Source organism: Sapajus apella, unplaced genomic scaffold, assembly GCF_009761245.1.
Source record: "Sapajus apella isolate SASKATOON/1434 unplaced genomic scaffold, GSC_monkey_1.0 scaffold21, whole genome shotgun sequence".
Taxonomy (NCBI): Eukaryota; Metazoa; Chordata; class Mammalia; order Primates; family Cebidae; genus Sapajus; species Sapajus apella.
In genome coordinates, this window is record NW_022436961.1 from 15,343,081 (window position 1) to 15,359,130 (window position 16,050).

The following is a 16,050-nucleotide window of genomic DNA, read 5'->3' on the forward strand; positions in this document are numbered from 1 at the left end:
TCTCACTTTTAGGTGAGATGCACTTCTCTATTATTTGAGATGTATTCTCTGGCTGAAGAGATGACATGCATGGGATTTCTTTGGCTCAATCGTCATACCCTTTGACCCCTGTCTAATCCTTAGCTTGTATTTTTGCAATGTAATTTAATAGCATGCACCTCCTAATTCTTTTTGCTTAATTCCAAACTAACTTACTTTACTCACCCCAAAGCACTCCCAGTCTTAACCTCTTGTCCCAACTTCCTAATTTAACTGCTCTTGTACACGATGGTGCCTCTGAACTAAAACACTGAAGGGGAATTGCTCTTCTTCAAGGTCTGGTCTGTATCAGGGAACCCATGCCTTGTAGTTAAAAGTGTCATAAAAATTGACTGATAAGTAGCTAGAAGCAGAATGCTGTGTCTACACAAATTACATTGCATTGCAGAGTATAGTTTGGAAGTTCAAGCAAGAATTGTTTATGAAAATGCATGAACTTACCATAGCTTGACTGAGGATACCATATACTTAAGTCACTGGTAGAGCACTACATAAGACTATGCGTATTTTATGTGCATCTCAGTGACTGCTTTGAAGTATTTTTTGATTCTTTTCGTTAGGCAAGAGGAAGCCATCTCCATGGCCATGTTGCTGGCATAAGATGAACATTATATGTCAGCAACTACAGTATAATGCATTTATTTTGTGTGAGCACAGCAAACCACTTGAGAACACAATTTATTTTGTAGACACACTGAATTAACCCTTCAAGTACTGCCTCATGCCACAGAACTACAATTCTTGCCACATTATGACTTTCTGTTCTTATAATTATGCTCTTTATCCTGTACATGTATTAAGAATAAATTAGGGGCCAGGTACAGTGGCTCACACCTATAATCCTAGCACTTTGGGAGGCCGAGGCAGGTGGATTACCTGAAGGTCAGGAGTTCGAGGCCAGCCTGGCCAACATGGTGAAACTAAAAATAGAAAAAATCATCTCTACTAAAAATAGAAAAATTAGGTCAGGCGCGATGGCTCAAGCCTATAATCCCAGCACTTTGGGAGGCTGAGGCGGATGGATCACCTGAGGTTGGGAGTTCAAGATCAGCCTGACCAACCCTATCTCTACTAAAAATATGAAATTAGCTGGGTGTGGGGGTGCTTGCCTGTAATCCCAGCTACTTGGGAGGCTGAGGCAGGAGAATCACTTGAACCCAGGAGGTGGAGGTTGTGGTGAGCCAAGATCGCACCACTGTACTCCACCCTGGGCAACAAGAGCGAAACTCCATCTCAAAAAAAGAAAAGAAAAATTAGCTGGGCATGGTGGTGGGAGCCTGTAATCCCAGCTATTCGGGAGGCTGAGGCAGGAGAATCCTTTGAACCTTGGGGGCAGAGATTGTAGTGAGCTGAGATCTCGTCACTTCACACCAACCTGATCAAAAGAGCAAAACTCCATCTCAAAAAAAAAAAGAGAATAAATTACATAAAGAGAAGAAAATAAACTGCAAAAGTAAGTGCCTCTTTTATGTGTTCAGCAGGACCTTTATTTATTCTGTGAGGTCAGTGTCTCTTACATAGAGGAAGAAGTGAAACATTTAGCCTGAATCCCAAGAACCAGGAACTTCTCAACATAGTTTGCCCTCTCCCAGTGTAAATGAATTGTTCACTTTCTGAAGTCACTTTTGTATTTCTCCAGTGCAGAAGTATAACCAAAGTTTTCCTTTTTTTATTTTTTTTTATTTTTTTTATTTTGAGACAGGGTCTGTTTCTGTTGCCCAAGCTGAAGAGAGCAATGGCATTATATCAGCTCACTGCAACCTCCACCTCCCAGGCTCAAGCAATTCTCCTGCCTCACCCTCACCCAAGTAGCTGGGATTATAGGCACCCATCACCACACTCTACTAATTTTTGTATTTTTAGTAGAGATGAGGTTTCACCATGTTGCCCAGGCTGGTCTTGAACTCCTGACCTCAGGTGATCTTCCCACCTATGGCCTCCCAAAATGCTGGGTTTACAGGTGTGACCCATAGCGCCCAGCCTGTATTTGTTCAAATGATTTCACTTAGGGAAGAGAGAAAAATAGAAAATAGGGCTGGTCTACCTGCAGATGGGGAGGGCAGAGTGGCAGGGTAGACTTGCCTACTAGTGAAGCTAGACAGCCTTTGGTTCCAAACTTAGTACTACTGCTTTTCAGCTTAGGAGCCCTGGCAAATCGTGTGGCCTCCTGAGCCTCAGTTTTCATATCTGTAGAATGGGTATAATGATGCTCTCCTCATAGGAGTGCTTAGTGCTGAGTAGATCCTTAAGGAATGTCCGTTGCACTCGGATCCCTCTCCACCTTCCCCCAGATTCTATCCTCTTAGGAGGAATGGGTGTCACTGGAACATGAGGAAGAATTCCCCGGATCCTTTCTTCCCTTTCCTCACACAGAAGCCAAACCTCAAATATTCCCCCTCTGTCCACACCCACAGCAGCAAAGAGGAAAGTCAGGGATCTGGGGATGAGGGTGGAGGTGGCGGCCCAGGTTTCTCCTTTCAGCGGGTGGAGGCTGCAGGCAGACTGGCGGAGGACCTTAATCGGAGTCACAATAAATTGCCTTTCTGAGGAGCGGGTAAAGGGCCTGAGTGAAGCCGCAGGCGTTGAGTTTTATTGGGGGGGGGGGGTGTTCTCTTCTCGTTTCATTTCACTGAATTCCGCACCCCACCCTCGCCCTGCCCCGGGCATGGCACTGGGATTTGACCATAGCCCTGGATACCCGAGTAAACACCCAGACCAAGCTACAGGACTGAATGGGTCTTAAGCTATTATACTCCCAGTTAAAAGATTTTTAACCTGAAGACTATCTCGAGCTCGTTCTATGTCAGTAAATGACTCACTTACTGAAAACGCTGTAAACACAGGTGTATTACTAGCCTGCGGAAGACTTGGATGTCCCAGCATGATAGAAGGCCAGCTCTCTCCAGTCCAACGTTTGCAGTCTGCATTTAGACAGCTAAAGTTTAAAGATTAAGCCATTTGCCAGAGGACCGCAGTCCAGGGACTGAGCGGTACCTGGAAACCGCCATCGGTTCTCCCAGCCCTGCTCCCTCCGGCGCCACCCTCTTCCTAGGGGTAAGGGGAGCTGAGGCTCGCTGTGCTCACGTGGCTTTCAGAGCCCGCCTCGGACCCTGACCTGGTATTCCACTTTCGACCCCTCACTTCCTCGTTCCCCCCTCCTTTTCCCTCTCTTCCCAGGGTCCCGCAGGGCCTGCTGGATGAAGTGATGCCGGACACCTATGCATGCATGGTGGCAAAAGCAATACCAGAGCTCGCCCCTGCAGCGCTGTGAGGAGTCCCCGCTGAGGAGGGGGTGCAAACGGGTGCTGGGTTCGGGGGTCAGCCCGCACCAAGTCTGGAGCTGGGGGCGGAGCCTGCCGGTCGGGGGCGGGACGGTGGGGCAGGGAGGGAGGCTCGGGACGTAGAGACTTTGGAGGAGTCGGGGCCCGGGGGGCAGGAGACCTGCAGGCGGTAGCGGCAGGCGAGAGCCAGGCGGCGGGGCGCGAGCCAGGCGGGGCCGGGCGCGGCGGGGACTGCGGAGGTGCCGCGGGAGCCGGGGCGGGCGGCGTCACCGGAGGCGGAGGGGGCGGAGCCGCGCTCGCAGCTGCCACCCGGCCGCCGGGCCCAGGCAGACGCCACCCGCCCGCGGCCGGGCACGCACCGCGCGCAGACCTTCCGCGAACAATGCTCCGGCCGGGCGGCGGGCGGCCCGGAGACCTACGGAGGGGCCGGGGGAGCGCAGCCCCGAGGTGAGCCCGCGACGCGCTCTCCAGATTCGGCCTCTTTTTGTCTGGCGAGCGTGGTCTCAGAGGGGAGCTCTGGAGGGGCGCTGCGATGGCCGGGCGGGCGACCCCCAGGGTGACAGGCGGCCTTTCGGGGAGGGGGCAGTGCCCGGGCCGCGTGCGCCCAGGGTGGCACCTGAGATGGAGGGAGGCGCGAGGCCGGGAGGACGGGGGAGCCGGAGGGTGTTTTTGATTCATTCGAGAATCGCGCTCTTTAAAACGGGGAAACTTTCCTTAGAGTTCCAGGAGGGGGAACCGACTGTTAGGATGGTTTTTCTGGTCTTGCTGCTCTGTTTGCGGCCGGAGACTGAAGCGCTTTGAGGACTGCTTTCCACCGCTAGAGTATTGTCAAGGCGCACAGAGGGGAGGCCGCTTGGCTGCTGGGACCAGGACCCGGGGGTATGGTTTGGGAGTCCAGGGTAGCTCCCGCGTGTGCAGCAGCGGGGCTCCAGAGGGAACGAGATGATGCCCTTTTCTGGGGCCCCGGCTGAGCGCTCTGAAACGCGTGCTGTGAGCACGTTCTTAACCTTTGCTGGTATCTGGGGACACACACACACTTAGAACATAGAATCCTTTGCTGAGCATGGAGGCGGCCGGGCATTCTCAGCGGGGAGCGCCAGCTCACGGTGTGTGCATTTCTCTCAGGTAAGCTCAGACTGCACATGGTTTTGCAGAGCCGATAGCAAAGCCTAATGGTCTAGGGGCGAGGAGCTTTGCAATGCATTCAGCCTGGAGTCAGGTTCCGAAGGCTTTCCTGATCACTGGCTTGAACTGTTCTGAACAATACCCTCTCCCCTTCCCATTCTGAGAAGGAAATTTGACAGGAAGCCCTAGGGAATTCTGCAGTTATTTTGCTCTCCTGTGGTCTGGTTGGTTTCGACTGCAGTAGGTGCAAAACCACATTCCTCCCGCTGAGATGACATTACACAGCATTGAAGAGAAAAGAAGGAAAAGTTGGGTGAATATCGTAATTTGCCCTCTGTGTGAATGGGGAGGCAGGGGGCTAGCGGGTGTTAAAGTTGTCACTTTCTGCTTTCTGCCTGGTCAACTCTGGCCAGTGGAGTGTGTTGAAGTCCAGACACTTTCCATACATATTTCCTTTTCCTGGTGTTGCATTAATTTAATTGCGACGTGTAGAAAAAGATTTAGGTGAATGTTTCCTGGAATTCTGTCACTTCAGGATAAGGCATAAGTAATTTCTCATGCAACCCTGCGGGGATATTTGGAGCCAAAATATTTCATCTTACAGATCTGGCCACCTTGATACTTCAGATTCTTTTTTGAAATGGGGTGGGAGTGTATCTGACAGCTTCAGTCTTGCAAACTGTAGCCACAAATCTGGTGCAGAAGTTTGCAGAGGCAAAGACATTTTATCAAGACTTGGATCAGAAAGAATGCTGAGTTCTTTTTTCTAATCTGACACTGCAGCCTCCTACTGAAATGGGGGGATTTGCATAATTCTGGGGGCCGCCTCCCCTCAGAGGTGAGGAATGTGGGCTGGGAAGTGCCTTCCCCTTGCTGTGGAAAGCTGGCACTGCTGCACCAGGCAGGGCGAGGCAAGCTTTGTGGGTGCCACTTGTGTTTCTCACCATCTTTTACTTAAAACAAATAGGAGATAATTCCAGGCACAGGAGAGTTTTTTCTTTTTTTTTTTTTTTTTTAGCTGCACGAGGTGGTAAATTCTGTTTGCTGAGACTGAGAAACCAGTTTTAACAGGATGCAGTGAGTCAATGACAGCGGGAAGCCCAGGGCTTCATTTGTTCTCTTTTTATTCAATGACGTCCCTTTAAAAATCTTTGCATCCCCGGCAGTCCTGTGATGAAAGTGTGATGAAAGTTGCATGTCTAAACATCCAAGAATTTCAGAGCTGAGGATGGAAGCAAAGAGTGCTCGTAAACTAGTGAGACATTCTCAAGGAAACTTCCCCCACGCTAGCAATCCAGATCCTTCCACATTCCCAGGACTGTGCAAAGGTTGGGGATATTAGAAAGTAGGGTCTCTGGTACCAAGGTCACCCCTTCCCCAGTGTCAAGTGTTCTCACTTGCCTGTTGAGGAAGCATGGAGATGTTGCCAAGTAAAACTGCTGCTTTGTGAATCTGTGGTGGCCCCTGAGGAAGTGGTTGGGCACCCACCTCCTCAGATAGCCCAGCGTCAGGAGGAGCTGTGGGAACTTGCAGAGCCCACACAGAGCTGGTTTCCAAGCTGTCTTCCTCCTTCCCACTGAGCAGTCATGGGAACCTCTGCCTGCAGTGGAGGTGGGCTTCACAGTGTCCTTTCTGTGGCCTGGAAGGTGTAGGCAGTCTTCACCCATCCGCTTCCCAGGAAGGGACCCACTGCCTGTTCCTGAAGGCCGGAATACTTTCTCTGCTTTTTCCCTTTCCCAAAACTTAGCAGGAAGCCTACAGCTCTCTGTGACCTGAGATTCTAAGAGAAAGACAAAACCTGACTATGTTTCCTCCTCTTGTTGAAGCCCAGTGACCTCTTCTGGAGAACTTGGCAAAGAAGAAACCTGTTACTTGTGCGTATTTGGAGGAGGAGAAGAACCTAGCTAACAGTCTTCTTAAAAAAAGAACCTGTGAGACCCTAGCAATGATTGCTAAAATATACTCCTCTTTTATTTCAGAGGATTTATTTAGCTTAAAGATGCAATGGGCTTTATTCTTAACTTTTTTTTCTTAGATAGGGTCTCACTCTTGTTACTCAGGCTGGAGTGCAGTGGTGTGATCATGGCTCACTGCAGCCTTGACCTCCTGGGCTCAGGCAAGCTTCCTACCTTAGCATCCCAAGTAGCTGGGATCACAGGCACATACCCCCATGCCTGGATAATTTTTTTATAATTATTGTTTTTGTAGAGACAGAATGTCACTATGTTGCTCAGGCTGGTCTCAAACTCCTGGCTCAAGCGATCCTTTTACCTGGGCCTCCCAAAGTGGTGGGATTATAGGTATGCACCATCACTCCCAGCCCATTTTTAACTTTGGAGGGAAAAGAGGCACATGGAGCTTCGACACTTCTTGAATGAACACCCCTGTCTGTGAGTATGGAGATAGGAAAGAGAGCACTTCCCGCAAACACTCTGGAATGATCTTTGGGGTACCCAGCTCATTCCGCCTGATTAGTCCTGTTGACAGTTTATTAGAGATTATCAAACTTCAAGCAGATCCTCATGGGAAGAAAGTGGAGAGAAAACCCTAAGGCAAAATGTTCCCTGTTAATGAGAACCCATTCACCTTATATTTTTAAGGAAGATTTTTCTCTTGAACATTCTCCTTATGGGAAGTCAGTTTATTTTAAATAGGCTAAGAAGAGCCAGGAGCAATGTGCAGATCACCACTGCAGTGAAAAACTGCCTGCAAAGTTGGCTTCTGTTTCCAGACCGGGTAGACTCTCTGTGTCTATGGACTGGTACAAGTTCTTGTTTTTGCCGTAGTTTCCCCACTTATAAAGGCTCCTTCTCAATGGCAAATTTTCAAGGGACCATGGTGCAAACTGTCACTTGCAGTTTTACTCTCAGAAGCAATGAACTCTTTGAACAAACCAACTGCCCTCTCCAGAGCCATCACTGGGAAATAACTCTTCATTAATCTCTTCTCTCTCTTATCATTTATCCAGCCACCTTTGACCATGACTTTGTCTTGCTACTGTTTGCCCCTTTGGCCTGTAGCACCCAGCATTGTGGACCTCAGCATCACAGGGTCGAGTATTAAGCAATAACGTGTATTAAGCAAGGGATATTTCTCAAGATGCCAGACCTCTCTGTAAGGTCTGGAGGACAGGCTGACACCCCACTTCTCCCCTTTCCCTACCATTTCTACTTCTACCTGGTCAGAAGTGTGGATTACAAAGCTCATTTCAGGGCCCAGACCTGCCTCCCCTCTCACACAGTTCTTGGTCAAAAATTGCTGGTTATTTTCCAAAAGCCGTTGTTTTAATTTGCTGTACTACTCGAAAGTTCTTGTTTCTCTGAGTCAACATCCCAGACTCTAGGCCCCCAGTGGCAGGGAATACATGGATGAGGAACAAGCTTCTCATCTGAAACTGTATGTGATTTCTTCACAGAACTTCCCCAAACTCCAAGCACCCAGGATATTAGGGGACTGAAATGTCTTTTACGCACTCTTTTCATGGGACAAGGCTGTGTTTAGTTTTTAAAACTTCTGATAAGGCCACACCACCAGAGAATGTCTAAGAGTCTTGTGACAAATGGATGAGAGCCCCAAAATAAATGGGATCCTGATCCTTACCTTCCTCTTTCTCTTCCCTGATCAAACAATGAGACTCTAATTGATAATGCACCCAATGTCTGGCATGGCAAATCTCTCTCTCTCTTTTTTTTTTTTTTTGAGACAGAGTCTCACTCTGTCACCCAGGCTGGAGTGCAATGGCACGATCTCTGCTCATTGCAACCTCCACCTCCCAGGTTCAAGTGATTCTCTTGCCTCAGCCTCCTGAGTAGCTGGGATTACAGGCACATGCCACCGCACCCAGCTAATTTTTGTATTTTTAGTAGAGACGGGGTTTCAACATCTTGGCCAGGCTGGTCTCGAACTCCTGACCTCGTGATCCACCCGCCTTGGCCTCCCAAAGTGCTGGGATTACAGGCGTGAGCCACTGCGCCCGGCCTGGCATGGCAAATCTCTAATCAGGAAAGTGTCCTGCCTTTCTAGGAAGCGGTTCTGTGACCCACCTCTGAATCCCACAAGACCGCACCAGAGAGCCAGGTGCAAGATGAACCAGCACCCTGCCAGCCCAACATGCACCAGACCCTCCGCCTGAACCCCGAGAGCCCGAAAATGTCCGCGTGCAGTGACTTTGTGGAGCACATCTGGAAACCCGGGTCCTGCAAGAACTGCTTCTGCCTGCGGAGCGACCACCAGCTGGTGGCCGGCCCTCCCCAGCCCAGAGCGGGCAGCCTGCCCCCTCCACCGCGCCAGCCTCCCAGGCCTGAGAACGGCCGCCTGGAAGATGAAGGTGTGAACAGCTCACCCTACTCCAAGCCCACAATTGCCGTGAAACCCACCATGATGAGCTCCGAGGCCTCTGATGTGTGGACAGAGGCCAGCCTTAGTGCTGAAGTCTCACAGGTGAGGCTGACTAACGCCCGTGGTATTTTTACAGGGGCTGCTCCTGTTGGAACACTTGGTGACTGGCTGGCAGCCAGGAAGGCTGTTCCAGCAAGAACCCTGCGGGATGGCTTCCTCTCAGCTTGCCCTGAGATGGCTCTTGCCTGGGATTCGCTGTAGCTGCTCTCCTTTCTCTGTTCCTTTAGGCTAAGACCCATTAATCCAGTCCCCCAGAATTTCCTCCTGTGATTTGGAGACTGTGTAGGGCAGATGCAAATGAAGCTTTTTAAAAAAAAATTCTAAATTTTCTTAATTGATCATTTTAAATATATACACAAGTAGCAGTAATTGCAAAATGAATCCCATGTACCCAATACCCTTCAGTATGAACTTCAGCAACCATCAACTTATAACCACTTATTTCACCTCCCCCACACTGACCCCTCATCCCTGATTTTAAAGCAAACCCCAGATATCACATCATTTCAATACATACCTTTCAAAGATAAAGTGTTTGTTAAAAAAAAACATAACCATAATACCATTATCACACTTAAAAGTTTTTGTTTTTGTTTTTGTTTTTGTTTTTTCTGTTGCCCAGGGTGGAGTGCAGTGGTTCGATTTGAGCTCACAGCAACCTCCGCCTCCAGGATTCAGGCGATTCTCTTGTCTCAGCCTCCCAAACAGCTGGGAATACAGGCGCACACCACCATACCCAGCTAAATTTTGTATTTTTAGTAGAGAAGATGTTTCACCATGTTGGTTAGGCCGGTCTCTAACTTCTGACCTCAAGTGATCCACCCACCTCAGTCTCCCAAAGTGCTGAGATTACAGGCATGAGCTACCGCACCTGTCCCATTTTTTTAATTTTTAATTTTAATTTTATTATTATTATTTTTTTTGAGATGGTCTCACTGTTGCTCAGCCTGGAGTTCAGTGTTGCGATCTCTGCTTACCGCAACCTTCACCTCCCAGGCTCAAGTGATCCTGCTGCCTCAGCCTCCCAGGAAGCTGGAACTAGAGGTGCATGCCACCAGGCATGGTTAATTTGGGTGTTTTGTTTTGTTTTGTTTTTTTGGTGGAGATGGGGTCTGGCTATGTTGCCCAGGCTGGTCTTAAATTCCTGGTCTTGAACTCATAGGCTCAAGTGATTCGTCTGCCTCAGCCTCCCATAGTGCTGGGATTATAGGTGTTAGCCACCATCCCTGGTCCCACACTTTACAGTAATTCCTTACTAATATCTAATACCCAGCCAGTGCTCCTGTTTCCAATTTTGAAGCTTGGATTTTACCAGATTTTTTTCTAGAATCACTAAAAACAGTTACATCCCTAGAGGCTAGACCATTCTGCTCATTCCATAGGTAACCTTTACAAAAATGTAATTATTCAGAGGGCACATAGCCTGGGGCTGCTGGTGTCTGCTGTCTTTAGACACATTTAGGAAGCTGTGTGCCTAAGACGTATTCTAGGAACTGTTTGCTACCTGTTTGACCTCTTTGCCCATTCTAGTTTTTCCCAACCAATGTGGCAAGTAGGTCAGGAAGGCTGTGTGAGCATATACAAAAACTAAGATCAGTTCTAAATGAGGGGAGGCTTCACTGAGTAGAGGCATTTTTTTTTGGTTGCAATAAACTTGATGTCCCCTTCCAGGCTGCTCTATTTTTTTCCTAAGCTGGTTACACCCATTCTACGGACCATTCTCAATCCTTTCAACCTGTAACAACCTGAGCCAGGGACTCTTTAAGTTCAGAACCACCTGGGAAAGAAGCCAGAGGCAGGCCCTGCTTTGAGGCTGCTTCTAAAGGTGGGGGTAAGGGAAGACTTCAGCCTGGAAGGAGGAGGGAATGGTGACTTCAGGGATGGTGATGACCAGTCCACACCTCTATCTCATAGCCCAACCAATCCAACCATTCACACAGGCTCAGGCTGAGGTCACTGCTGTAAGTGGGAGAAAGAGGATCTCTGGCATAGTGGGAAGCAAAACCCAGAAAGAAGCAAGGTTCAGAAACCACCCCTGACCCTCCTGTCCTGCCCATACCACCCATCCAATGTGTTTTCCTTTTTTTTTTTTCTTGAGACAGGGTCTGGCTCTGTCACCCAGGCTGCAATGTGGTGACATGATTTGGGTCACTGCAACCTCTGCCTCCTGGGCTCCAGCCATCCTTCCATCTCAGCCTCCCAAGTAGCTGGGACTACAAGTGCACACCACCATGCCCAGCAAGTTCTTGTATTTTTTGTAAAGATGGAGTTTTGCCATGTTTTCCAGGCTCATCTTGATCTCCTGGGCTTGAGCAGCCTGCCCTCCTCAGCCTCCCATAGTGCTGGGATTACAGGTGTAAGCCATGGCGCCTGGCTCCAGTGTGTTCAGTGTGTTTTAAAAACACTTAAGACTTCGATTTCTTCAGAAATGCACTGTGATTGGGTTATCAAAAAACCCACAGACTCAAAGCAAAAATTAAACAAAACCCCAAACTCCATTTTCCAATCCTGTAGAACAACTTCTGTCTCCCAGCGGTTGGTTGCAGGGGAGGAAGAAGGCAAAGTGATCTTTTTCAGAGTTATATTTTTCTTTTCCTACTTCACAGACTTAAGCCGAAAGCATTACAGTCCATGGGCGGGAAGCGCAGCTCAGTGTCTGGGAAGACAAGTGGTTCAGCGGGGGCCCCAGCCATGATCAGAGGGCCGTGGGGGAGATCAGAAGGTGGGCGTGCACTGAGTCCCCGGCCCTGGCACTCCTGCACTGCACTACAGAAGACCATCTACAATGTCATTGCCCTTCCCTCTCATTTTTCCTTTCTCTTTTTATTCTATGACAAAATCTAATATAAGTCTTTTTGTGTTGGGCTTGTGTAGGTCATCTGGAGACGAGCCCCCGGCAAGCTCCCCCTCCCAAAGCAGGAAGATGCCCACGTTGTCTACCTGGGCAGCTTCCGAAGTGTACAAAAGCCTGCCGGTCCCTCTGCCTCCCCCGATGGCAATGCTCGCTGTCCCCCAGCTTACACCATGGTCGGCCTGCACAACCTTGAGCCCCATGGCGAAAAGAACATTGCCTTCCACCCAGTGAGCTTCCCGGACGAGAAGGCTGGACACAAAGAAAAACCTTCATTTTCCTACCAAGACCGGCCCTCTGCCCAGGAAAGCTTCCGCCAGAAATTGGCTGCCTTTTCTGGGACCACATCTAGCTGCCACCAGAGCCCCGCGCCCCTGCGGGAATCCCTGCCCTCTGAAGATGACAGTGATCAAAGGTGCTCACCCTCCGGGGACAGCGAAGGCGGAGAGTACTGCTCCATTCTGGACTGCTGCCCTGGGAGTCCTGTTGCCAAGGCTGCCTCTCAGGCTGCAGGCTCCCGGGGCAGGCACAGTGACAGAGACTGCTCACCCACGTGCTGGGAGCGGGAGAAGTGTGCAGGGTCCTCAGAGCAGGAGAAGCAGGGCCCGAGCTTCCCCAGGGAGTGCTGTAGCCAGGGCACCACTGCCCACTCATCCCGCCTGGGCCCCAAGAAACCGTCCCTCACCTCGGAGGCTGCCACATCTTCTGACGGCCTCTCTTGTGGCAGCGGCAGTGGGGCCAGTAGCCCCTTCATCCCCCACCTTGAGAGTGAGTACTGCTCCCTCATAAAGGAACCTGCCCCGGGGAAGCAGCAGGACCCTGGCTGCCCGGGGGTGGTCTCTAGCAGATGCCTTGGGCCGATGGGGGAGTCCCCGCCACCAGCCCACCCCAGGGAGGCTACACAGCCTGAACCCATCTATGCCGAGAGCACCAAGAGGAAGAAGCCAACTCTGGTTCCTTCCAAGCCACAGGCCAAGACAGAACATGCAGCAGCTGCCCAGGGCCAAGGCCAGGGCCAGGTATGGATGGGTAATGCCTGGGCCCAGAAAACAGCATCTGGTTGGGGCCAGGACAACCCAGACCCAGCTCCCCAGGTGGCAGCCACCATTACAGTCATGGCGACCCACCCAGAAGAGGACCATCGGACCATCTACCTGAGCAGCCCTGACTCTGCAGTGGGGGTGCAGTGGCCACGAGGGCCTGTGAGCCAGGACTCCGAGGTGGGTGAAGAGGAGACTTCAGCTGGGCAGGGGCTGAACTCCAGGGAAAGCCATGCTCACAGTGCCAGCGAGAGCAAGCCCAAGGGGAGGCCCGCCATTCCCCCCAAGTTGTCCAAGAGTAGCCCTGGAGGGTCCCCGGTGTCCCCATCTGCTTCCCCGCTGGCTGACCTCAGTGACGGGAGCTCTAGCGGCAGTGGCATTGGGCCCCAGCCTCCATCCCGAGGCCCTGCTGAACCTGCTCCTCCCTGCAGGACCAACAGTGTCACTATCAGTGACCCATCCAGGTGTCCCCATCCTGCGGCCTCCTCAGCCTTGGACCAGAGGCGGCCCAGGTTCCAGGCAGGCACCTGGAGTCGTCAGTGCAGGATAGAGGAAGAGGAGGAGGTGGAGCAGGAGTTGCTGAGTCACAGCTGGGGAAGAGAGACCAAAAATGGCCCCACGGACCGTTCAAACACCACGACCTGGCACCGTCTCTGCCCCACAAATGGTTCCTCTGGGCAGAACAGCAAAGTTGGGACCGGGATGAGCAAATCAGCCTCTTTTGCCTTTGAGTTCCCCAAGGACAGAAGTGGGATTGAGACATTCTCACCTCCTCCTCCGCCTCCAAAGTCGAGGTGAGTACTATTATCTGCCTGGAACTCTGTAAACAAGGCAAAGGGCTCCTCCAGAAACCTTTGCCCTCATGAAAGCTTTCAGGCCCAGGCCCCAGAGTCTGCCCAAAGGCCCTTATGCCTTTATGTAAATGTCCCAAGGTCCCAGTGCAGCCGTCAGAGAGCAGGAGTTGTGGCCCTTTTTGTACCTAGCAAACCTACATGTGGGGCCCTGCTTAGGATTAGGGATTTGAAATCAATCTTTCAGGGAAGCAGGACCAAGCTGTTGCCATTTTTTGGTGCTTGTATTATTATTATTATTTTTTTTTTTGAGACAGAGTCTTAGCTCTGTCACCCAGGCTGGAGTGCAGTGGCGTGATATCAGCTCACTGCAACCTCCGCCTCCTGTGTTGAAGCGATTCTTCTGTCTCAGCCTCCTGAGTAGCTGGAACTACAGATGTGCATGCCCACGCCTGGCTAATTTTTGTATTTTTAGTAGAGACGGGGTTTCACCATATTGACCAGACTGGCCTTGAACCCCTAACCTCATGATCCGCCCGCCTCGGCCTCCCAAAGTGCTGGGATTACAGGCGTGAGCCACTGTGCCCAACCTGCTTTTTAATTATAATAAAATATTTAAAGTTAGAGTTAAAAAAAATTTTTTTTAAAGATTTGGGGAGGCAAAGAGTTAATGCCAAATAAATGTGTGCTCAAATAAACTGTTACCACAATGGTGATTAGGCCTTGGGGCCAAAAGCAGAAAAGAGGAAGCTTTATACTGTACATGGTTAGGAACCCTCAGATGTGGGTTTCTAAAGAAAAAAATATATATATTTTCGTGTTAGCGTGCTGAAACTGTTTTCTCTACTGCTTCCCTGCTATCTCCTACCAGTTTAAAGTACTTTTCAAAGGCTCAAGAAAAATAAATGCTCTTTTTTTTAAAAGCTATTGAGCTGTGCATGGGATTTAAATGCTGGAAAAAAAATTTCTCTCAATTAGGGCAAAACTGATTCCTATTAGGAAAAGGAAAAACCTACTGTTTTTCAAAGAAATGACAGCTTTTCTGAATAGACTTTCTCGAGTCATGTCATTTCCAGTGGTTCTGTTTCAGCTGATGTGCCTCTGGGTTCATGTCAGAAACAAGGAAATTGACCACAGAGAGAAGCAGTCAGGGCACTTGACTTTGAACATCAAGGCGTCTCAGGCACTGATGGGATCTAACGTGGGCTTTTTCTCATGACCACTACTTTGTTCTGGTAATGCATTGGCCGCCCACCACGCAGAACAGTCATCTTCCAGATCCTCAGGTGATTGCAGACTCTTTGGCAGCCGCATGAACTCCCAGAATGAATGAAGGATTCAGCAGCAGCTAAGATGAGCTTCCGTTTATATGGCACTCACTATGGGCCAGGCATGGATTTAAAAGAGTTAGACATAACAACTCATTTCATCCTCAGAACAGCCCTAGGAGGTAGGAATTGCCAGCCCCAATTTACAGATGACAAAGCAGAGAGGGAGAGAGCTAGAGTAACCAGCCCAAGGTTCCTGCCGTACCTGGAAGACTCCTAAGTCTATGCTTCTCCTGAACTTATAGGACATCAAGGAGCATAGAAATCGAGCAGGGCATGAGAGTAAAACACCCGAATTGTATCTGGCTGCCTCAGTCCTGGGTAAATTAATGGAAAGCACAGGTATTGGCCCTAGAAAACCAAGTTCCTATTCCCTCTCTCTCATTTACAAACTGAGTGACCTTGTATAAGCCACTCACTGTAACTGAGTCTCCAGTCTCTTCTCCAGAAGAGTCTGTCTCTAAAATGAGAGTCTGGATTCTCTTCTCTAAAGTAAGATGATAATAGCACCTTGATAACACTCTGCTGCTGAAAGCCCCTAATGAGACGAACAACGGAATCCATGCAGAGGTTAGTTATGATGCAGGCAAAAGCCAGCTGGCTGTTGATTATGCAATGACACCCACACCCTATAGGAGCTAGCATGGCTCAATCCCAGGAATGCCACCTGAGCCTTGGAGAAGTAACTAAAACTTACTCCTTTAAGAATCTCAGGGCTTGGCGAAATCCCAGTAACCATAGCAACATGACTCAGGTAGGGTTTTAATTAGCATCTGGGTTGAGATCAGAGTTTTTTCAGCCCAGTTTGTTATGATAAAACCCTTAGATTACATACAACTCAAGCTCTGTGGGAATCTTGGAGGTTCTAGATTTTAGCTTTTAAAAAAACAAACAAATCAGAGGAGAAAAAAGAATTAAAAAGAATGGCCGGGCATAGTGACTTGCCTGTAATCATAGCACTTTGGAAGGCCAAGGCAGGCGGACTACTTGAGCCCAGGAGTTCGAGACCGACCTAGGCAACTTGGTGAAACCCCATCGCTACCAAAAAAGATATGAAAATTACCCAGATATGGTGCCACACGCTTGTCATCCCAGCTTCTCTAGGGGCTGAGGTGGGAGGATGACTTGAGCTCAAGAGGCGGAGTTTGCAGTGAGCTGTGATTGTGCCACTGCACTCTGGCCTGAGCAACAGAGCAA

General features: G+C 49.7%; 1 protein-coding gene across 2 annotated transcripts in view; it reads left to right on the forward strand.

Annotated features, from left to right (window-relative positions):
* Window positions 1–3,589: 3,589 nt before the first annotated feature.
* The window catches only part of PRAG1 (PEAK1 related, kinase-activating pseudokinase 1), a 60,716-nt gene continuing 48,255 nt past the window's right edge, over window positions 3,590–16,050 (forward strand). Inside the window, exons 1-3 of one of the 2 annotated variants that reach the window (XM_032288322.1) lie at window positions 3,590–3,767; window positions 8,469–8,885; window positions 11,718–13,528. In XM_032288322.1, the coding sequence (XP_032144213.1) occupies window positions 8,556–8,885; window positions 11,718–13,528 (2,141 nt within the window). In that variant the 5' untranslated portion in view covers window positions 3,590–3,767; window positions 8,469–8,555. The other variant, XM_032288323.1, reaches the window with a different exon arrangement.